General features: G+C 35.7%; 1 protein-coding gene across 1 annotated transcript in view; it reads right to left on the bottom strand.

Moving 5' to 3' along the window:
• Window positions 1-24,734, bottom strand: part of KMT2A (lysine methyltransferase 2A) — an 88,770-nt gene extending 64,036 nt beyond the window's left edge. Inside the window, exons 1-2 of the mRNA XM_074302187.1 lie at window positions 24,198-24,734; window positions 21,901-21,999 (exon numbers count right to left, since the gene is read on the bottom strand). Coding sequence (XP_074158288.1) covers window positions 21,901-21,999; window positions 24,198-24,734 — 636 coding nt within the window. The remainder of the gene's footprint in view (window positions 1-21,900; window positions 22,000-24,197) is intronic.
• Between the last annotated feature and the right edge of the window lie 322 nt (window positions 24,735-25,056).

Here is a 25,056-nt window from a genome sequence, read left to right as displayed (position 1 = left end):
TTAAACTTCAATTGTTGGAGAAAACATCATTAATGAGGTGTGAATCATATACTAATATTATTTCAAATTCAATATACATGTGCTGAAGAGGAATGGAATAATTAGAGCAGAATGGAGACAATGAATTTTAAGCTAAGGCTTGAAAGAAATGTTAATAACACTAACTGGCATTTATATAGACTTTAAGGTATACAGAGTTCTTTATGTAATTAATAAGACATGATCAGGAAGAGGAGGAATGTGTTCAAGATAGAAAAAAAGAGTGAAGGTGCTAAAGAAAAGTAGGAATTAGCAAACCCCAATTGGTCACAATCAGAGTTGTAGTGGACAAGTAATAAGAAAAGAACAGCAGTTTATACATAGGAGGCACTTATGTCTCTTGAATTAGCCTGGAAAAGTAGAGAACAAGGAGTTTAGAAAGTGCTTTCAATTGTATAATGAAAAGGTCAAAAGGAGTATTATTAGAAAGAGGGAACTAGTTCAGGGGAAAGGAGAAAGGAATAAGCATTTAAATTGCACTTATGTGCAAAACACTTTTTACAATTATCTCATTTAATTCTTACTACCCTGTGAAGTAGGTAACTTGTTATCCTCATAGCTGATGAAACTGAGGCAGAGATAATGAATAAAACTTCCCTTGTAACAAAATACAATTGAGCAAAGAAAATCAACACATTGTACCTCCTTTAGTACCTACAATCTACCACCTCTTTTAACAGGTTCCCAAGCATGGAAAAAAAAAAATGAAGATACTATGTTTGATGAGTATTATTCTAGACACAGTACAATTAGAGGGACAGATTTAAATAGAACTGAACAGATAAGATTACATTATAATAATCTAAATGTAGGAAAAGTCCCCTTTTTGAGGAAAAAGTTTTAGAAACTACAAAGGACAAATACTAAGTTAGAGGTCTCATTTTGTTACAAAAGAACAGACTCCCAAGAAATCAGCAAAAATTTATTAGGCATATAGCAGCACTGTGCTAAATTCTGAGAGATTAAAAAATGAAATATAAGAGTAGTCCCACAAATAGTAATACAAATTAGACTACTATAGGTAAATAGTTTTTTTTTTTTTAAATACATGAGAGCTAAAGAGAGGGGGAGATAACTTTTAACTAGAAGTCAGAAAATGCTTTATAGAGGAAATGAGATATTTCTAAGGAAATGAGATATCTCTAAGTGAGATTTTGAAAAATATTTAAATGGCAGTGATTGGAGAGGGATGTTCTCCTAACCCAGAAGATAGTGAAAAAATGTGAAAAGAGATAAGAAAATAGTCTAACCAGTATGATTTTTTTTTCTGAAGCAAATGAGGTTAAGTGACTTGCCCAGGGTCACCCAGCTAGGAAGTGTTAAAGTGTCTGAGTACAAATTTGAATTCAGGTCCTCCTGATTTCAGGGATGGTGCTCTATCCACCATGCCACCTCACTGCCCTTAACCAGTATGAATTTAAAGGAAACTTTGAATGAAGAATTTTAAATAACATGGCATCTCCTTTTTTTTTTAAAGCAAAACTACTAAACTACTAACTAATGCTAATTCTAATTCATAACTCCAATATGCAAATACTTGCAATAACAATTTACAATTAAAAAAAATGCTTTCATATATCCATGTTATCTCATGTGACCCTTACCAGACTAATGAAATGAGGCAGGGCAGATATTATCCTGATTTTACAGAAACAGAAATTGAGATTTAGAGGATAAGTAATTTGTTAGGTGTCTTGAACAATACAACTGAAGGGCAGGACTTGAACCCCGGCCTACTTATTTATAATACTCCTTCAACTGTACTATGTCACAGATTTCCAGAAATATATTGCAAATGCAATTACAATATAAATTCTTGCTGTATTTTTAATTCTTTCAGCTTTCTAAAAGATCCTCTAAACACACTATTTCAACATCTTAGAGCCAAGTTATTCCTAATTTTTTTTTGTCTCCTTATTTTTCATTTCATATTGTATAATATTTGCACCTGTTCCACAGGGAAAAATTCAGCAAAATAGTCAGTATTTACATAGTGCTTTAAGGTTGTAAAGCACTTTATAAATATTCTCAGTTTATCCTCATCACAACTTTGGGAGATAGGGGCAATTATCCCCATTATATAAATGAGAAAAGCAGATATTAAGTGACTGGCCCAGATCTGAGGCTGTACTTAATACTGCTGACCCACAAAAAAGCAGACTTATTCAAAGATAACAACAGCAACTGCATTAAAATGGTCCCTAAAATCCCTGCACATGACTACTGATTAGCAAAGCACTTAAGAAAGTTTATGCAAGTACTAAATTGACACTAACATTCCATTCACCAAAAGCCAAGGAGGAAGTAGAAGAGCAAGTTTTCTGTGGTTATTGGTGTATCATAAAAGTTACTCTGAAGATATTAGTAATTTGTCAAGCATGACATGGGAAATATATTTTTACATTATTTTAAATAGATTCTCCCTTACCTGATGCGAAATACTATGGCACAAAAATGTTGCTTGGGATTAAAAACAAAGGAAAATGAGCATTTTTTTCTTTCATATTTTCAATATTCAAGGGAAAATTACAATCCCACATAGAGATAATAATTGTCATCTGAAGGCCAAAGATGCTTTTCCCATTTTGCTTTTGAATGAAAACATGGATCTGACATCCTATCCCTCACCCACTTTCCTATATGGCCATCTTCACTATTAAAACAAGATGTTCTAAACAAGGATGCAATTAGGGAAAGTTAGTCCTCTATTTCTCTGCAAAAAAAAGAAGCAATACTTCCCATCTTTATTTGCTGAGTTATGGATATGGGAATACTGCAAAAAAAATGCCATACTTAGTTGATATATTAGTTAATTTTGCTGAACTGTTTTTTTCCCCCTTCTCCTTTTTATTCGCTATTATAAGGGATAGCTCTCTTGCTAGGGAGAAATAAATTTCCATTTATTTTTGGAAATGAAGGTCATACAAAAAAAAAAAAAAGATATTAATGAAATTTCTTCTAAAAGATATAAGGACAAATTCATAAAACAAGTAACTAATTTATGACAAGTCTGAGGAGTAATGTTGGTACAGTATGGATAACAAGGATTCCCTTGCTACTCACAGAAATCTTCCAAACAAACATAGAAAATTAAAGAAGTCATTATTTCCAGGCTTCTCTGATGCCAAATCTGAAGTGGTTTATATGCCTGTTGGAGTGGAAGAAATAAACCCAGTTAAATGATATATTAAATTAATTATCACAATTACAGGATTTATTCCTTTCGTGGAAAAAAAATTCTACAAAATGACTGGATTTACTTGAGTGGGTTGGGAAAATAAAGTTTCCAATATTGTATTGCCAACTTAATTTCATTATATTTTATTCCTTCAGGAACTTAATTTAACTTCAAGTCATATTATTATATGTTTGTTTCTTTATATTTGTTTTCTCTTTATTCTGAAAGACAAACAATTATACTGGAGCTTATCACTTCTTAGAAAAGTAAGACAGAAGTTCCTGTCACAAAGTAAATCTAGTAATAATTGGAATAACATTTAGGAAATCCAAAAGTTACAACATAGGCCACAGGTAAGCCAGAGTTAGAAAACTGGAAACAGCACTCTGAAGGATCAATGTTATTATATCAAATGTCAAAAGTGAGTATCTCAAATTGGCAAAGTAACAAAGTTACTACATAACAAAATCCAATACATATCAACTCCTAAGTAATTCCCTTAATTATGTTCAAAGCTAAAGTTATCTCTAATTTAGCAGTTTATTTTCATTGTAAATAACTAATCAAAAGCTTATCAGACCACTAAATCATATTTAATAGTCTAAACTAAAATCCTAAGGAGAAAGATCAGATTTAGTTATTTAGTCACAATATTACAGACTTTAAAGTAGAATCAAGGATTAACAAAAATGTTTTGTTTTATATTACCTGCTTTCTGAATTTATACCTTTATCAACTAACAATTAAAAGTTAAAGGAAGAATAATAGGAACACAATTAGATTTCCAATTCCCAAAATTTCTCAAATGACAATTTATTTTAGAATTAAGAGAATCAAAATGACCTTCACTGTGCTGAAACTTGTATTATTTCCTTCAAGAGCATCCTGTGTGAAACCCAATCACATATATGCCATATTAACTGGTTAATACTAAATAGTACTCAATTACATTGTTCCATATTCATTCAACATTTATTAAATATTTACTGAATGCAAAAGCACTGTTTCAGGGCATGGGAGGAGAGAATTTACATAAGGCTTGGTCTGTTCTTTCATGATGTTTATAATAGTCTAATGAAGGAATACAGATACAAAACATAGGGCATTATGAAGGCACCCCCCCAAAAAAAAAGTTCTAGGAGAGATTTTCCATTACTAACAGAGATCAGGGAAGACTTCATGATGAAGTTGGCATGAGAGATTGGCTTTCAAGAATTAAATGGTATGAGAGAATGAGCAAAAGTACAAGCTGCAATTTGGAACTATACCCAAAGTGTTATCAAACTGTGCATACCCTTTGATCCAGCAGTGTTTCTACCGGGCTTATATCCCAAAGAGATCTTAAAGGAAGGAAAGTGACCTGTATGTGCAAAAATGTTTGCGGCAGCCCTCTTTGTAGTGGCAAGAAACTGGAAACTGAATGGATGCCCATCAATTGGAGAATGGCTGAATAAATTATGGCATATGAATGCTATGGAATATTGCTTTTCTGTAAGAAATGACCAGCAGGATAATTTCAGAGAAGCCTGGAGAGACTTAGATGAACTGATGCTAAGTGAAGTGAGCAGAACCAGGTCATTATATAAGGCAACAAGAAGATTATACCAAGATCAATTCTGATGGATATGGCTCTCCTCAACAATGAGATGATTCAAACCAGTTCCAATTGTTCAGTAATGAAGACAGTCATTTACACCCAGAGAGAGGACTGTGGGGACTGAGTGTGCACCAGAACATAAAAATTTCACTCTTTCTGTTGTTTGCTTGCATTTTATTTTTTCTCATTTTTTTCCTGTTTGATTTTTCTGGTGCAGCAAGTTAATTGTATAAATATGTATGCACATATTGAATTTAACATATATTTCATCATGTTTAACATTATATTGGACTACTTGGCATCTAGGGAAGGGGGTGGGGGAAGAGGGGAAATTAGAATACAAGGTTTTGCAAGGGTTAATGCTGAAAAATTATCCATGCATAGGTTTTAAAAATAAAAGGCTTATTTTTTTTTTTTAAAGTACAAGCTGCAAGACTGACAAGATATTTATTGCCAAGAGACTGCAGTTTGGTTGAACATAAAATGGCAGGAGAGGAACAATATAAGATAAGGCAAGTTTAGAGCTGAATGTAGTATGCTTTTCAATGCAACACAAAAGAATTTGTGTTTAAGAGCAGAGGTTTACTATCAAAAGGACTTAACTCTATGCTTCTGAGATCCCCTTTCAAAGGTAAAAATATATGATCTTATGATTTCAGATTCTTACTAGCTCTAAATCCTGACCTTTACTGAAGAGTCAAAAGGAGTCTTCACTGAAGATTTTTAAGGAGGATGATTTTCAGGAGGATAACCTATGTGTAAGAAAGATTATCGTGGAAGCAGTTCAATTCCACAAGCACTTATTACTTATCTACTAAGTTTTAAAAACAAACAAAAAACCAATTCCTACTCTCAAAAAGCTTAAATTCTATTAGGATGGGAGAAAGAAACATATTTAGAAAATAAAATATTTTTGACATATATGTATACATGTATATATACAGATGTGTAAAGGAGCAGGAGTTGGAGTTTGTTCAGGACACAATTCCTATTGATTGCAGTGCTTTATCTGAAATTTGAAGAGGCAAAATTGAGAAGGGAGTTAATTTCAGACTTCTTCTGCAAAGACATTTAAAAGGAATGTCATATACAGGGAATAACAACTATTTTAGTCACAATTCAGGAGTGTAAGAAAAGCTTGGAAAACTTGAGGCTGGAATCAGATTATGAAGGGCTTTGAAAGCCAAATGAAAAAATTTGGATCCAGAAGTGTTAAAGAGCAGAGCTAATAGTTTCTTGAACAAGGGATAACAGAGAAATGTTCCTTATATGTGTAACTTTGGTAGCCACATGGAGGATGGCTCAGAAAGAGCAGACTTGATAAGGAGACCAATTAGGAATCTACTGTAAATAGTCCAAACTTAAACTAGAGTAGAAGCTGTGTGAGAGGAGAAAAGGGGATGGATTTGATACATGTTCTAGAGAAGTTCAATCAATTCAATTTGGCACTGATTAAAAATGAGAACTGAGGAAGAAGGAAGAAATTGAGGATGAATCTGAGGTTAGGAAACTGATTAATTGGAAGAATAGTGGAGAAACAGGAGATGCTGTTTGTAGAGAAGTTAAGAAATAAAGTTAGGAAGAAGGGAGAATTTGGGGGAATAAAATAAAGAGGTCTATTTTAGACATAGATGCCTATAGGATCTCTAGGTAGATATGTCCAATAGATAGTTGTTGATGCAGAATTAGTAAAGAGACTGAGATCAAATATAAAGGGAAGTCATCTACACAGAGTATGTATTAAGATAGCTGAATTCATAAGGGGAAAGAAAGAGAGATAAGGAGATCCAGAAGGAGGTTGGACAATCAACTGGGGAGTGGCTACACAAATTGTGATCTATGAACATAACTGAATGTTAAGAAATGATGTCTACAATAAATTCAGAGAAACCTGGGAAGATTTGTATGAACAGATGCAGAAAATGAGTAGAACCAGGGGGAAATAATTCATACAATAGCTACAATAATGGAAAGCAAAACAATTCTTTAAGACTACAGAATTCTGATCAATGAAATGACCAATTGTAACTTCAGAAGACTAAAGATGAAGCATGCCATCTACCTCTTGGTAAAAAGATGATGGTCTAAAACTGTAAAAAAATAAGTCATATTTTTTTTTCCAACAAGGTCAATATGAGTTATTTTGCTTAACCTCTTATGTCATAGGAGACACCTGCTATTAGACATAGGGACAAATCAGGGCAGTTAAATGATAAAATGAATAGATTGCCAGACTTAGAGTCAGGAAGAGTGTCTTTTATGAGTTCAAATCCTGCCTGAGATACTTACAAGCTGTGTGACTCTAGGCAAGTTGCTTAATCCTATTTGCCTCGGTTTCCTCATGTGTAAAATGAGCTGGAGAAGGAAATGACAAACCAAGAAAAATTCCAAAGGGGTCACAAAGATCTAGACAATATGAAAACAATTGAACCAATTTTAGTTTTATATATATTCCTTTTTTATTTTTTCTAGCATACTGACACAGTCATGTTTGTTGACAACATTTAAAAAGAAAATGGCCCACAAACAGACCTAGGTTATAACACAATGAGATGGGACAAGGATAATGATCCTGTAAAGAGAATGTTGGACTAGCCAAAAGTAAGGAAGAAGACTGATTCTAGTAACTTCAAGAAAAGTTAGGCAAATCTTCAGCAAAAAAGTGGATTGTGGGGATTGAAGGTAGATTACAACATAGTATTTTCACCTTTTATGCTGTTTGCTTGCTTTTTATCTTCCTTCTCTTTTTTTCCCCCCTTTTTTGATGTGATTTTTCTTGTGCAGCATAATTGTGGAAATATGTTTAGAAAAATTGCACATTAAAAAAAAGTTAGGCAAGAGGTTTAGGAGGAAGAAATGGGTCAATAAAGTGGGATTCTGTGGAGAGATAAAGAAATATTAGGGTAAAAAGAAGTCATTAGACTTGACATTTAAGAAAGATATGACTGATATCCTTGGTTGGAAGGAGGATAGCTTGTGGTTTATAAGTATGAAAGGTAAAGAAAATGGAAATGAGGGCAGATAACTTCATCTTCTAAGTTTCCGGACAGGATCAATTTGAAAGAGATGTGACCATGTTTGTAGTAAGTAGTAAGGAAGAAGCCAATGAGTAAGAAGACTCCAAGTTAAGAGAAAGAGAGGTTATGATTAAAACTTGGAAGGCAATGGGATTAAATATACAAAATTGAGAGGTGAAGACCATTCCTCCTTCTGACAGTAAATCGGATTGATGTTAATGCTCACATTATTTTAGAGTACAGAGTGAGAGAAAATGCAAAGAAGGTCTCAATATTTTTTCCCAAGAGGAAGAAGAAATGGATGACAGGTCAATAGTGTGAAATGCAGACAGTAATGGGAGCCACAAACATATATACATATACATATGTATATAAAGATCTCTATTTATTTAGTTTCTGTATTTTATTATATTTTTATTTATTTTGTTAAATATTTCCCAATTACATTTTAATTTGGTTTAGGACATACTTTAAAGTACTGCAGGCCATATGTAGCCAATGTGTTTTGACACCTCTGATATAGATGGTCTGATGAAAAAAAGAGTTTGAAACAAATGCTGAAAGAAGTGGAACAATAATGATACAGAAGAAAAAGGAACACTTACTAGCAAGATCTAGTACTTGAATGGGCTGATGGTAATAAGGGTCTCTACTAAGATGATGGCAGTAGGAATGTAGAGGAAGGAATAGCTGTGAAAGATGTTACAGAAGAAGAAGAATCAAAGGTTATTGTTATCTCATTGAATTTGAAAAGTGATGGAAAAAGGAAAGGTCAAAGATAATATTAAGACTAAGAAAATAGGAGATGGGGACCTCTCTATAGTAGTGCCATAGAAATATATGGTAAATTAAGAAGCAGCAGCAAGTTTAGGTAGATAGGTATTAAGTTTATTTTTCAATATCATATGAAACATAAACCTTCAATGTAGTTAGGCTACAGAACTTAAATTTTATTAACTCACCTAAAAGGGAATCAAATTTCTTAAAAATGTTATTCCTAATTAAAAGTGCTCAATATTTATTTCCTTAAGATTTTAGAAGTGAGATCAACAACTATACTGTATGAGGATGTATTCTGATGGAAGTAGAAATCTTCAACATAAAGAAGATCCAACTCACTTCCAGTTGATCAATGATGGACAGAAATAACTACACCCAGAGAAGGAACACTGGGAAGCGAATGTAAATTGTTAGCACTACTGTCTATCTACCCAGGTTACTTATACCTTCGGAAGCTAATAATTAATGTGCAACAAGAAAATGGTATTTACACATATATATCGTATCTAGGTTATATTGTAACACATGTAAAATGTATGGGATTACCTGCCATGGGGGGAGGGAGTGGAGGGAGGGAGGGGATAATTTGGAAAAATGAATTTAAAAAAAAAAAAAAAAAAAAAAAAAAGATTTTAGAAGTGAGAAACAGTAGGAAAATATCCTGGCATCATATCAACCCTGCCTAGGCGTTTAGTTATCTATATGAATAATCCTAATGCACAATTTTTCAATCTGAGTATACAGGAAATGCTTTTTGCAACTCAACACATCTTATAAAGGTTTCATTCTGACTGAAACAAGGCTCTTCTGGCTTCAAGGGTCAGAGGCCTTTATAATCCTCATTCACACAAAGACTACATGTAGAATTGGGAAGGACTTAAAATACCTTCTAATAATACTAATAAAAGCAAATAACTTTAAAAGGGGGTTTTCTGAATTACACCAATTACAAATTCTGAGAAGAGAATAGGCACAAGAGCTATAACCACTTACAGTTTTCTACAATATTCTATTGAAGATTATACCTATACCTTTCTAAGACTTTTCTTGATAACTTGAGATTCATCTCTGGGCTCCACTTAATCATGTTTACATATTTCCATATGGTTAGCACAAAAATCTCTGCTGGCACACAATACACTATGTCTCTCAATATAATAATCATCACAAACATATATGGAACCTTGAGATACTTCAAATAAGAATATTGCCCCAAACTGGACAACTAAATTCACAAATATTTATTGAATAACTACTAACATTTGTACCAGTATCTCCCTGTAGCACACAAAAGGCATAAAATTCAAGATTACCAAATATACATTTACCTTCTCACAGAACTAAAAGCTGAGACTTCATCTAGTAGAGGCAATTCTATACTTAAACTATTCTAAGAAAGAAATTATTATTAAACTTCCAAAGAAGATAATACAATGATAGAATTTCTTTCAGGAAACTCTTAAGTCAATAAATTCTTTATGTATATAAAGCTCCTTAAGTCAATAAATTCTTTACTTATGTAAAGCTCCTCCTCCTACAGACTAAACTCATTTGAGCTTACTCTACATTAATGGAAATAAACAACAATAGTCATTGTGATCCATTTACTCATTAAAATTTTTTTTATTTAAAGACAGTTATTAAGTTACTATAAACTTCTTATCTAAATAATAGTAGTTCCTTTACCTTTTCTTCATATTCCAGTCTCTTAATCTCTGAAGTATCTCTGACTCTTTTAGGGCTAAAAATCCTTCAATTTAAGTAATTCAGAAATAGGTATAATAATCAAGTAAGAGATGATAGTTCCATAGATTTCAGAGCTAGACAAAACCTCAGAGGCCATCTAGTGCAACCTCTTCATTTTAAAAATTAAGAAAATGAAACACCCAAAAGGTCAATAGACTAGCCCAAAATTACAAATCAGTAAATTATTAAAGTCGAGGTCTGAACATAGGTCTTTGGATGTTTAACTCCAATGCTATTCTCTAAAGAATTAAGTACTATACATGAAGGACAGCTTTGTAACTAACATACTACTTAGTATCCTTCAGAATCACATACATGTAAAAAATAAGTAAAAATACATATTTATCTTATAGCCCAGTAGAGCACTAATTTTTTTCAGTCACAAACATTTTCCATATTATATCATATCTCATATGAATTATTACAATGATCTCCTAATTGATCTCCCTGCCTCAAGGCTCTCCTTTCTGAAATTTATCTTACAAAAAAGCTGCCATCACTCTTTTGCCTCTCTAATACCTCTAGCTTAGTATTTAAATTCAAATACAAACTCCTTAGCTAGGTATTTAGATTCCTTCACAACTTAAGTAGGCTAAAGTTTATTATACATCACTTATACACACCTACTCTACAGGCTAATACATCTTCACATACTTTTTAATCATCTTTACCTTTTCACAAGGTGTTCCCCATGCCTGGAATGTACTCTTTACTCACAAATTTTTGTAAATTGGATATTTTAAATACAATTGGATTGGCTATTAAAAGGAAACCTAAGAACAACCATTTCATACAGTGAATATTCATTAGGAAAGCTCCTAGTGCATTTTGTTTTGCAGATTCAGAGTTATAAAATAAGGCACACTTATAATTTGTCTTGCTTTACAACTAGTTAAGTCACTTTATCATTCTATTTCTAACTATTTCAACTTATTAAAGTTGTTTTGAATCTGATCCTAATCTTTCACAGTAGGCATACCTCATAAGTTGATGTCATCTATAATTTTAATAATAAAGATGTTTTATTGTTGTAAAAATGTTAAACAATATTGTGTCTTGCATAGACTATTTCAAAGTATTACTTATTTTCCCCTGAGGCTTATCAATGTAATAGCTTGAGTATAAACTATAAACAGTTTACTATTCACCTAACTATTCTATAGACAATACGATAATCTATGGCTCTTGTGCTTCTAGGTGGCACTTCATGCAACTATTAATGACACTAAACAACTCTACAACATATATTGTTCAATTTTCTTCTTTCCTTTTTTCTTTCCCCCTTTCACTTACTCAATCTTCTTTTTCCCTGTCTCTTTTCCCTTGATCCTTGAATATTTTATGGGAGAGTATAGGTTGTGTTCTGGAGGGTAAGAATCATCAGTCCAGTTTGGTTAGAAGGCCAAATACATAAATTGGATTAATATTCATAAAGATGAAAACATGTAGGGTGCTGCCAGATTGTCTAGAACCTTGAATGCCAGGCAAAGAAGTTTTTAATGTTCCAGAAGGCACTGGATTTTAAATCAGACAATCTGAGTTTGAATCCAAATTCTAAGAGCTAAAAATTATATTGAATGCTATATTTATATCATCCATTTTTTAATATCACTTGAAACAGGTTCAGAAACATTACTAAAAATATTTATTAAAACCACTGTTTCCTTTCAATCTACCATCAAATCATTACAAATCAATCTGACAGAATGCTCTTTATAATAATTTCTAATTAGCACACTGTCTTTTTCTTTGATATTTATAAACCCTAGCCAAGGGAATTTCATAATGTTTGAATAGTTTGTTCTTTAACTGAACTCAGAAAGACATAAGTCAAATATCTGGCAATAACTCAGTAATAACAATAACAATACTGCAAATTTTGTTTGTTTTTCAAAACCAATGCAACTAAACATTAGAACAAAAGCAGAAAGCTGGGAAACAATTTTTATAGCCAGTATTTCTAAGGCCTCATTTCTAAAATATAGAGGATTGATTAAAATTTATAAGAATATAAGTCATTTCCCAATTGATAATTGATCAAGGGATATAAACAAGCTATGTTCAGATGAAAAACTTAAAGCTATCTATAGTCATATTTTTAAAAAAAGTTCAAATAATTATTGATTAGTGAAATGCAAATTAAAACAACTCTGAAGTTTCCGCGTCACACCTATCAGATTGACTAATATGACAGAAGAAAATGTTGAATGTAAGAAAATAAAGACATATACACTGTTGGTGGAGTTGTAAGCTGATACATCATTCCAGAGAACAAATTGGAACTATGCCCAAAGGGGTATCAAATTGCATATCCTTTAATCTAGCAATATCACTACCAGATCTATATCCCAAACAGTTCATTAAAAGGGGGAAAGAATCCATACGTACAGAAATATTTATAGCAGCTATTTTTGTGGTGGCAAAGAACTTGAAGTTGTGGTATATGAATGTAATGTTATACTATGGTATAAGAAATGATGAGCAGATGGATTTCAGAAAAACCTGGACTTAACAAAACTGATTGAATTAGCAGAACAAGAACAACATTATATGAAGTGACAACATTGCCTAATTAATGATCATCTATAAAAGACTTAGCTATTTTCAGCAATACAGTGATCCAAGACAATTCCAAAACACTCAAAGTGGAAAATGCTAACCAGAGAAACAACTATGGAATCTGAATGAATATGGAAGCATACTATCTTTACTTTTTAAAAATGATTTCTGATTTTTTCCTTTCTCATGGTTTTTCCCTTTTGTTCTGATTCTTCTTTCACAACATGACTAATATGGAAATATGTTTAACATGACTGTACACGTATAGTCTATCAGACTGCTTGCTGTCTGAGATGGGGAGAAAATTTTTGAATTCAAAATCTTTCAAAAATGAATGTTGAAACTTTAGCAAAGTTGCAGAATACAAAATAAGTCCACATAAATCATCAGCATTTCTATATGTTAACAACAAAGTCCAGCAGCAAGAGATACAAAGAGAAAATCAATTTAAAATAATTATAAATAATTTAAAATATTTGGGAGTCTCTCTGCCAAGATAAAGTCAGGAACTATATGAACACAATTTACAAAACACTTTCTATACAAATAAAGTCAGATCTAAACAACTGGAAGAATATCAAGTGTTCATGGGTAGGCCGAGCTAATATAATAAAAATGACAATTCTACCTAAATTAATCTGCTTATTTAATGCCATAGCAAACTGCCAAGAAATTACTTTACAGAGCCAGAAAAAATAAAGTTTATCTGGGAGAACAAAAAGTCAAGAATTTCAATGGAATTAATTTTTTAAAATGCAAATGAAGATGGTCTAACTATACCAGATCTATTATAAAGCAGTGGTCATCAAAGCCATTTGACACTAAGAAATAGAGTAATTGATCAACGGAATTGGTTAAGTTTACAAGACACAATAGTCAATGACTACAATAACCTAGTGTTTGATAAAACCCAATATCCCAGCTTCTGGAACAAGAATTCACTATTTGACAACAATTGGGGGGGGGGGGATTGGAAAATAGTATGACAGAAACTAGATATTGACCAAAATCTAACAATCTATACCAATACAAGGTTAAAATAGGTTCGTGATTAAGACACAAAGAGTGGTATTATAAGCAAATTAGAAGAACAAATAGTCTATATCTCTCAGATCTTGGAGAAGGAAGGAATTTAGGGCCAAGAAGAACTACAGTACAGGATAAAATGCAAAATAGATAATTTTGATTATATTAAATTAAAATTTTTTTGTACAAACAAAACCAATGCAGATAAGATCAAAAAGGAAACAGAAAACTGGGGGGAAAATCTTTATATCCAAGGGTTCTGATAAAGGCTTCATTTCTAAAATATAGAGAAAATTGACTCAAATTTATATGAATATAAGCCTTCTGCTACTGATAAATAGTCAAAGGATATGAACAGACAATTCTCAGATGAAGAAATTAAACCATTTTTAGTCATAAAGAATGCTCTAAATCACTACTTACCAGAGAAATGCAAATTAAGACAACTCTGAAGTAAGATTTCACACAACTAAAATGACAGGAAAAGAAAATAATAAATGTTGGAAGGGATGTGGGAAAACTGGGACACTAATACATTGTTGGTGGTGTTGTGAACTGATCCAACTATTATGGAGAGCAATTTGGAACTATACCCCAAGGGCTATCAAAAAGTGCATATCCTTTGATCCAGCAAAGTCACCACTGGGTCTGTATCCCAGAGGTCATAAAAAAGGAAAAAGGACCCCATAGGTGCAAAAATGTTTGTGGCAGCCCTTTGTGTAGCGGCAAGGGACTGGAAACTGAACATCGGATGCCCGTCAATTGGGGAATGGCTGAATAAATTATAGTATATGAAGATAATGGAAAATTATTATTCTATAAGAAACAAGCAGGATGAATTCAGAAAGACCTGGAGAGACTTAAAGGAACTGATACTTGATACTAAGTGGAGTGAGTAGAACCAAGACAATGTTGTACATGGCAACAAGATTAAGTGATGATCAGTTCTGATGGATCTGGCTTTTTTCAACAATGAGGTGATTCAGGCCAGTTCCAATAGACTTATAACTGAATCATTAACTGAATCATTTGCATTTATAGAGAGGACTGTGAGGATTGAATGTGAATCACAACAGTTTTTTCTGCTTTTATTTTTTTTTGCCTTTACTTGCTTTTTTTTTTCCCTCAATTTTTTTTGATCTGATTTTTCTTTTACAGCATGAAAACTGTGGAAATATGTATAGAAGAACTGTACATGTTTAACAATACATCGGATTACTTATCTAGGGGAGGAAATGGGAAAGAGCAGGAGAAAAATTTTGAATACAAGGTTTTGCAAGGGTGGATATTGAAAACTATCTTTGGATATATTTTGAAAACAAAAAGCTATTATTTAAAAATGAATGTTGAAAACTATCTTTACATGTGATGAGGGAAAAATTCTATTAAGTGAAAAAAATTAATAATTATTATATTTGTTTTTTAAGCCTAGTTGGTTTTAAGATTAATCAAATACTATGGAATAGATAGAACTTTGAAATAAGTATATTTATCTACATTCTAAGTGCTTAATATCTTCCAAATTATATAAGTTAAGCAACAATTTTCTATTTTAATTAAAAACGTTTACACCACAATCACTTCCCAATAAATTATTCCCTAGAGTACCTGCTCTTATCAAGCTTCCCAACCCCAAACAGTTAAGCAATCCAAAATGAAGATCAACACTGACAAAAAATGTAATATTCCAAAACTATAATCCATCACCTTGAAACAACAAAAGGAAGGGGAGAAATGACTCCTAATACTTAATGCTATTCTTCCAGTTAAAATTGCTTTGACTATAAAATGAGAGCAAAACAAAAATACTTTCTATACAGAATATTTTTTTTAAAGAGAAGAGAATATAGAAATATATCAAAAATCACTACACAAGTATCTCCTATATCAAATTGCTTGTTGTCTTGGGAAGAGGAAGAGCTAAGAAGAAAAAAAAAAATCAGAAATCAAAATCTTACAAAGATGAATGTTAAAAAACCATCTTTACATGCAATTGGAAAAATAATACATTAATAAAATATTTTTTCCCAAAAAAGGGAGAAATCAGAATGAGAAATGGCCCCACAGTAAAGGGAATTAAAAAAAAAAAAAAAAAAAAAAGGTACATCTTCTTGAACTGCTAGAGGGAGTTTCCTCACCTAAAGAAATTAGGACTGAATGAACCAGCAATGAAACTGGGTAAGGAGGAAGCTCCCTCTAGCAATGCAAGAGGATACAGCTTTTAAAATAAGTAAAACTTTGGCAGTAAGAGCAATAAGAAGATATAATAAAACATGTATCCAACAAATACCTGAAAATGGTAAAACAATAATTCTATAAAAATAAGGGAATATGGATAATCTGATCCATGCTAAAGCATTTCATGCTAATGAAGCATATCTAGTTGAAGTTTTAAAATCAAATCTACTATCAAGGAGGAAGGATAGCAGCAATAACCAAAAGTAAGATATCTGGGGAAATCCCTTTAATTTGTCATATAGAAAAACAACCACTCATTTCTAGGGAAGGGGAATTTTCATACATACTAACAGTACTAACTGCCTATTAACTCTTGCAGTTCTATCCTCATTGCTTTTTTTCCCCTTACAGTAAAACTTGATGAAATTTACTCACATAAAAATGTAAAATCCAAGCAATTGCCAAAAAAACAACCTTTAAAAATATCATCCTGTGCTAAAAGAGTTTTGGACCATTCAAAGTAACTGACTTACAATTCTATTCACCTTTCAAATATTTTCAAAAACAAAACCTGAGGCAGTGGTTGAATCTTTAGGCAACTTCATAGTTGGTTTCTCCTACTTTGTAACCTGACAAGGTACTAAAAGACCTTTAAAATATTTAATAGTGGGGGTATGGATTTCTTTGAATGGTTCAAGAAAAGTAGCATATCCTTCTAGAAAACAATAAAGGACTATTTTATAGGACGTTGCTCATCCAGTTGTAAGAGTTTAGATATTTCCTCAGGGTTTACTTAAGAGACTTGATTGAAGACAAAAATGAGAATAACAAAGAGACCCCTTTGCTCTCCCTATTCCCAATATAATCTTACTTCATCAACAGGGCCAACAGTACTGAGTGTCATAAATGCAAGCAATTAGAGAATTAGACCATAAAACCACCCACTCAGGTATAACAGCTCTGACCTCCAGCTTTAACACATGCAATAAAAGATCTTGTACTTCCTATTTTCAGGCCTTTTTCACAACCAATGAAATGACAACAAAAAAAGAAATCCATTGTCTACCTGCCTTACATTGACCTGATCAATGAAACCATATAGGTGCAGGTGAAGGATTTAATTTTTTTTCCCTAAATTACACAATTTCCTCTCTAAAATACCACAGAATAGATTTTGGAAGGGCATACTAGGTTTCTAGCACCAATAATATATAAATATAAATGAAACCAGTAAGGTACTTCTTTTCTAACATTCAGAAACAAAACCAGAAAATCAGCTCAATAGTATTCTGATCTAAGGCTTCAAGAAAAAACAATTCCAACATTTCTATCCCAGATTAAGTTAAATTGAAAGCTTAACTTTTAAACTAGCCATTAATTTTTTCTCTTTCCCCAAAATACATATCCTTAAAAATCACAAAAACCACTTATCAATTACTCCAGGTCAAGACTGGTAGTAAAACTTCCTTAAAGCCAAACAGATTAAAAAACAAAAACAAACAAAAAAAAAAAAAAAACCCAACCAAACAAAAAACCTAACAACCACAATGGTATGGACTGTGACCTAAATACATCTACTATATTAATGTGTAGGGCAGAAAGAATTAAACACCTGAATAAAATATAGCAAGATATGCTAAACACACCAATAATTTAACTTTTCTTAATCTGTTAAAATGATAATGATGAACACTGAAGAGTCTTATCAATCTTAAATTCTCCAGACTTCAATATGCTGGTAGATATGATCTCCATCCATGAGAAAATAAACAAGATATATCAGAGGAAAGCTTTCACTGGAAGTACTGAGTTAACTAGAAAAGTGAGCTATGCCAACATCAATGGAATGTGGGCAGAGGCAAACAGATCTTAATTAGGAGATCTACAATTAACGAACACAAGGTCCAAAAAGGAGCAAAATAGTTTGGTCTGTTATGCCTTGGAGCAAGTGACTAGCACTCCAGCCATGCCCTTTAGCCACAGGGTGAGGAGTGTAGTAGGTGTGCAGTCTCAACAGCTGCTCAGCAGGACAGCCTGAGAGGCCCTCGAAGATGGGGAGGAAGCAAAGATGCAGCCATTTCTCTCATCTTCAAATGCCTTCATACTATAAAAGATGATGGGTTCCTACAGGACTCCTTAAGGGTAGAGCCTGATTTTTATTCCTTAGGGTTTACCAGACAGTAAATATATAATGAATGCTTGTTGAATTGAATTGGGCTGGGGGTAAGCTATTGTTAAAGTGGAAGAAAGTGGCACAGAAGTGTCATGATCTGGTTCACTTGGTCAGAAAGATGGAAAAAAATCCTAGGGACATATAGGAGGTTCAAAAAACCAAATATTTCTGATGTTGTTCAACCAAGATGAAGAGCTTCTTTTCATAGTGCATTAAAATGTTTATTTCTTTGCAAAGTCAGTATTCTCAATTTGGGTTTACAGATATATTAATATACTGAATTTTTTTTTAACTTTTTAAGGGCCTGTACCCCTGAAGGAACATTCCACTCAGCAAAATGACTTCCTTGTTGGATAGACAGGAATCCTTAATATTAATAACATGAAAACAAACCTTAGACTAACAAGAAAGCTTGATTGCCTATTGGTTCCTAAAACTGTGGTTTATAATTTGATTTTCATTTTTCTTACAAATAGAATTAGTCAAATTTGCAGTGCATAGGTCAGAAAGGAAACTTTTCTAAAAAAAGAAAATCACTCATTATAGTTTCATGCTCAAGACAGTATGGTATAGTGAAAAGAACACTGGCTAGAAAGTTGAGACCTGAGTCTTGGCAATGCCACTAGTAGTGATGGATCATTTTGAACAAGTCACTTAACCTTTATAGGCCTCACTTCCTTCATTTGCAAAATTAAGGAATTAGAATGAATTGCCCCACTGCCAAAAAAATTTTAAATAAAAATCCTACAACAAATTTCTTTAATAATCATAGTGGATTAATCGATAAATCTACACCGTACTTCACAAACAGAACCACCAAGCAGCCACTCCTGATACTAGCTTTCTAGATAATTTAGAAAAGGAAACTAAAGTTTTTAATGACCAATTATAAGGGTAAAGAAGAAATGATAGAATTTCATGGAAAGAACCTTACAGATTACCTAATCTAACTCCTACACATCTTGTAGGTACTGAGGCACTGAAAGATTAGGTGACTAATGCAGAGAGTTAGTGACAAAATAAATATTGGAATTTTGGGCTTCTGATTTTCAATCCAACATTCTTTTCTTTCTTCCTATTATCTCTGTGTTCTATGTTCTCAACTTCATCTGTACTTTGGTTTGGCTGACAATAAGAAAACTACTCTCTCTCCTAGTAAGTGTGTCTACTGAAGCTTCAAAACAACCCATTCAACAGTTTTTATCTAACTTATGCTACTGGACCTTTTTTTTTTTTTTTAATACTAACTCAAAAGCCTTCACCTGTTCTTCACCAGCTAAATTGCCACTTACATTGAAAACACACACACCACTTAAAAGAGTTGCAATTTGGTTTTAATGTACATCCAGTTAAAAATTGCCATGTTATAACGATATAATTTTTTACTTCTTTATCATTTTATTAGGCTAGGAGGGATAACAATTGGTAGGCTTAGAAAACTTTAAAGCAATAGTACGTAGTTGCTTTACATGGAAAATATAATACATACATGCATCTCATATTCTAGATTACAAATAAAAAAAAATCACTAAATCCACCTATCACAAAAAGGTATGATGTTATATATTATATTTATAATTTGTTGAAAAGGTTCTATGTGCTATAAATCATGTATCATACAGCCAAATACATTGGATTTATCAATCCACAAAAGTTTTTCCACCAGATAACAGTAGCAATAGAATTTATAATTTTAAAAATGGAAATGACCAAAGACCTTACCTAATCCCATCTCTTCATTTTACAGATGAGAAACTCAGATCCTTAGTACCTAAGTGACTTATCCAGTCACAAAGCTATTTAGTGGCAAATTCAAGATTAAAACACAGATTTCCCAAATTCATTCCTGTCCTGTTCTCTTTCCACTACATCATAATGACTAAAAATCGAGATCTTTTCATTGATTGTTACTATTCAAGATGTCACTAGCTAGCCTTATATCTGAAGCCATCACCTATAATGCTAAATGTTAAATTATTTTAATGCTAGTTACTATGCAAAAATCTAAATCAGAGAATATGGCAGTTCTTTGGATCATAGTATTAAATCCCAAAGCAAAAGCTTAAAGTAAAAATATAAACCTTCAGTTTCAGAAGACTATAGTCCAAAACCAAAAACACGACCCCCCCCCCCAAAAAAAAACCCTAAGCAATGAATGATGTTAACAACAAAGGACAAAAAGCAAAACTATTAATCCAACAGAAGATACTGTATTGCTCTTTCTTTACTGGTATTTCAATGGCCAGTTGTTAGAGCATTAAGTTCAAACAAGACAGTCTTTAGAAAGGTAATATAATATGAAATAGGATTGGAGATGTGAGTTGGGGGTAGGATAAGCAGGATGCAATTAAAAAGACTTCTAAAATTTCTTGGTACTATTTAAACCATAACCTTAATTTCTGGCATTTAAGTAGAAAATGATACAATAAGAGGCTAGAGATATCTATTCTTTAAAAGTCAAATTTATTAACACATTTATCAATAATATCAAGAATTCTTACATGCCAATATTAGGCGTTACCCAGGTATTTCCTAATCAAAGCATGAAAAAGCAAAAGAGAACTCCTTTCGGTAAAGAGAAGTAAAAGCAGTTAAGTTTATTAAAGCTCCAATTGGCACATTAAAGCTCTTGTTAGTCATTTTAATTGTACTAAATATGCTTTTACATCAGTTACTTAAAGCAAAAAGTAATGGAGTTCAAATTCAGATCTTTTGAAGAGCTAAGTACTCTAAAACTGCCTTGGTTTAATATTACCCATTCTTATTGAATCCAAGTAGATTGTGACCATGTAAGCTAAACTGAATATTGGAGAAAAAGATATACTTTATGATTTGACTTGCAAGAATGTTTTTCTTTATAGACAAATTAAGTTTAGAAGGCAAAACTGTCATTTCATATTTATCAAATCCTATAAACACAGAATTAATTTACTTACATTTAAAAAAATGACCAGAAGAAAAGGTCACTCAGTTCAGTGAAGGCACTGTAAAGTAATGCTTTAAGGGAACAGGTCACTTATCTTTACTTACAGTAGATATCACTATAAAGGCATAAGTTTTAAGGGGAGGAATCCTCCTGTTCATAAAGCCTCATTTGAAATAGGTGCTTTTGGTAATCACGTTTGCCCTCTAAATTACTATTAATTAAAATATTATTTCCCATTAACTCATACCCATAACTTTCTACCCATTCAGTATCTGGTTTATCTGTTTAGAACTTTAAAGTTTGTCACAAGAAAGCAAGTAAAATATTGTGATGCCCAAACATTAGGTCCCTGAATTCAGGTGCATCTTTTTCTAAACAGCTTATGAGAAAACTATGACTGCTAACAACAACCTTTTAAATATGAATATTTGGTGATGCAGTTAGCCCTTAAACACAAAATATAAGCATGCCAGACAAGAAGAAAATATTTCTTATTGCACCTTTTAAGTAAACTAGCTGCCTTTAAAAGAAAGTTTCTCTATTATACTACAATACACATGGAGCTAAAATTGATATTATCAAGCAAATTTCAGATCTGAAAATAAGCAGGTAAATCAAGTCTTTTTTTTTTTTTTTTTTTTTTGCTGCTGTATCTTTTTTAAAAAAGCAAAATCAACTCACATTTAAGCACCAACTCCATGCAAGTAACCTGAACGGTTCAGTCTTTTTGTCATGTATGAGGCCTTTGGTTCTCCAACTACATGGGATCTGTGTTGTTAGCTTAAAAAATACAGAATTGGCCTTTCAAAAAAAAATAATAATCTACAGCAACCAATAAATAGTCTCAAACAATCCTGCTGACTGCAGTTGCCTTCTGAAGGCTGGTAAAAAGGAGGTGGAGATAGACTAAGAGTCAGGGAAAAGGGACGCTGCAGCTAGCTACATAGTAAGAAACACGCCCCCATCATGTCCTCCTGCCTCTGTCAAAAGGCGGGTTGTTGTCAGTCTCCTAATCAGGCTGCCTTAGAAACGCTCCAAAGAGAGAGGGAGGGAAAGAGGGAGAAACAGAGAGAAGAGAGAGACAGAGAAAGGGGTTTGGGGAGAAGCAGAGAAAAAGACTAACTGAAAAATGCCAACTCCTTCCTGCAAAGGAGGGGCTTGGGTCCCTCCTCTCCTCCCTCCCCTTCTTCCCAGGGTCTCTTGAGTACATCTAAAGGGGTACAGGGTACAATAGGGAACAAGGGGGCTTTGCCGAAGATAGTCTGTGTGCATCAACGGCAGAGCACGCAGGAAACGGCTGGTTATCTTTCCCTTTCTGTTTCAATCAAGTGTACTACAGAACAGTACCCCATTAACCCCCCTTCCCTTCAACTCCTAGCAGCTGCTCTTCCTCCTCCCAGCATCCCACCCCCACCCCATCTCCATCCCTGTGAATATACAAACTCCCCCACTATATCCAATGGAAAACAAATGCAGCAATGCCACTGGCTGGACCTGAACTCAACTTCCCTTCCCCAGGGCAACTTTCTTTATTCAATTAAATGGGTATTCAACCGCACCCCCAACTCTGAGATTCTCACCCACATACTAAAGGATAAAAGGGAGAGAAGAGCAAGCTATTCATCTATTATCAATCCCATTAGAAGAAGAACCTTACTCTTCCTGGTAAGGTCTGTCTCATATCCTGCTTTCTCGAAACCACCAACCTATGTCCCTTTATCTGCGCTGCTCACCCCCCACCTTGCTTCTCCCACACTTTCCAAACCAACCAACCTTAACATCGGTCTGGAAAGAAATGGATCAATAATCAAATGACTGAAAAAAGAAGCAGAGGGCGGAAGGGAGCCAGGGTTGGAGACTGCGTGCTCCCAGGCGCAGTGGGTGGGGTAGGAGAGCAGCTGCTTCCCCTGGGAGGATGCTTCTGAGTGCCCCCCTCCCACCTCCCCTCTCAGGGCCCCCTTCCCCAGAGCTAGAGGGAAAACCTGCAGGGGTTGGGGGGAGTGGGGGTGGGGAAGACGCCACTCTGCTCTCTTCTGAGTTAGGAAAGGGAACAGCAGTGGCTCTCTTCTCTACACGTAGCTAGCTGTTCCTTTTCTCTAGAGCCAGGGAAGGGTGGAGTTGAAATAGGGTTGTCTCCCTCTCTTACTAGGTATACGTCCAGCTAAAAGGTCGGAAATCTATTCTGTCCTGCAAGTGGGGATCCGCGTTCTCTTCGAAGGTTTGGGGAGAGGGGGTGGAGGAGTAGGAGGAGAGAAGGGAAGGCATTTCTCGTGGAGTGGTGGGGCAGAGATAGCTACCTTAGGTGGGGGATATGCAGGGGGAGTGGTTGGGAACACCGGGCTCTGGATGGGGAATGGGGCGAAAAGATCTCTAGAACGATGCAAAAAAGATGGGAGGGGCAGGGACGGGCATGAGGGGCTCCGCGCTGGCAGCTGCCCCCAAGGGTGAGGGCAGGAACGCAGCTCCTGGGAAGGCCTTACTCAGGAGGGATGTCCTAAAGGGAAGCTGCCCCAGGAGTAAAACATCTGCCCGGGGAGAGAGGCGGGGATGTGGCGGGATCAGGTCTCGAGGATGGGAGGAGGGAGGAATCTTACTAGGATGAGGTAATCTGGTCAAAGGGAGGAGGGGAGCAGCCCCGGGATGGGAAACCCGAAGGGGGTAGGGGGAGGTCTGTGCCCAGGGCTGAGTTTCTTTTTTTTTTTTCTTCCATTTTTTTTGGGGGGAAAAGGGGGTCGTCACAAATAATGCGAGCCCCTCGGTCAGGCAGGAACAGCACCCGGGATGAGGGATCCAGTAGGGGGTCTGTTCTCGAACAGAAGGGGAGGGGTCCCGACATGGGAAGGGCGCCGGCCCCGGTTCGGGGTGGTCCCCGGATCAGGATGCTCGTTCCTCGAGAAGGAGGGGTGGAGGGGGAGGGTGGGTCTGGGGGCTCAGCAGAGGGTCGGGACCCCGGGCCGGGGACCCCCCCGCCCCCTTACCTCTCCGCTGCCGCCTCCCCCGCCGCTCTCCCCGAACACGGCCCGGAACCGGCGCAGATTGGTGCCGATGGCGGCCGAGACCTGCAGCGCCGCGTCGAAGCCCGGGCCCACCCGGAGCAGGGCCGGCCCTGAAGAGGCTGAGGACAACGACGAAGACGCAGATGAAGCGGACGACGACGACGGGGCTGCAGAAGCGGCTGTGGAGGAGGAGGAGGAGGAGGAGGCGGCGGCGGCGGCGGCGGCGGTGGCGGCGGAGGAGGAGGAGGCGGAGGAGACGGAGGAGGAGGAGGCGGCCGCGGAGGCCGCTCCCCCCGGAGCCCCGGCCCCGCTGCTTCCCGCCGCCGCCGCGGCCGCCGCCGCGGCCGGGGGGGAAGGGGGCGCCCCGGGGCCCCCGCCGCCGGCCGGGGGCGCAGGGGGAAGCAGCAGGGCCGGGACGCGTTGCCGCGGGGCGCCCCCTAGGCCCCGGCGCCCCCCGCCGCCGCCGCCCCCGGTGGTCCCGGGCCGGGCGGGGAAGCGCCACCGACAGCTGTGCGCCATGTTCGCCCCGTGAAGTGAAGCAGCGAGAGGGAGAGGCGACAACACAGTGGGGCGGGGAGGCTGAGGGGGGGCGGGGAGCCCCGGAACCTGCATAACCCACGCCTCATTGATTGCCCTCCAGCATCCTGTCGACCGCTATGCAGAGCACCGGGCCCTACTACTGGGCCCCGCAACCTGCATAAAGTGTTCTGTCCATCTAACTCTAAGCTCAGATGGTTTTGCAACATTCAGGGTCCGGGGCTTCCCCCTCCTGCCCGCTTGCTAGCCCTGCAACCTGAATAACGGAATGCCCCGCCCTCCGGGAGCGGCAAGACTTGGGAGG

Source organism: Sminthopsis crassicaudata, chromosome 3 (assembly GCF_048593235.1).
Source record: "Sminthopsis crassicaudata isolate SCR6 chromosome 3, ASM4859323v1, whole genome shotgun sequence".
In the NCBI taxonomy this organism is placed as follows: domain Eukaryota; kingdom Metazoa; phylum Chordata; class Mammalia; order Dasyuromorphia; family Dasyuridae; genus Sminthopsis; species Sminthopsis crassicaudata.
The sequence above is the reverse complement of the archived record's forward strand: the minus strand, read 5'-3'. Positions and strand labels throughout refer to the sequence as shown.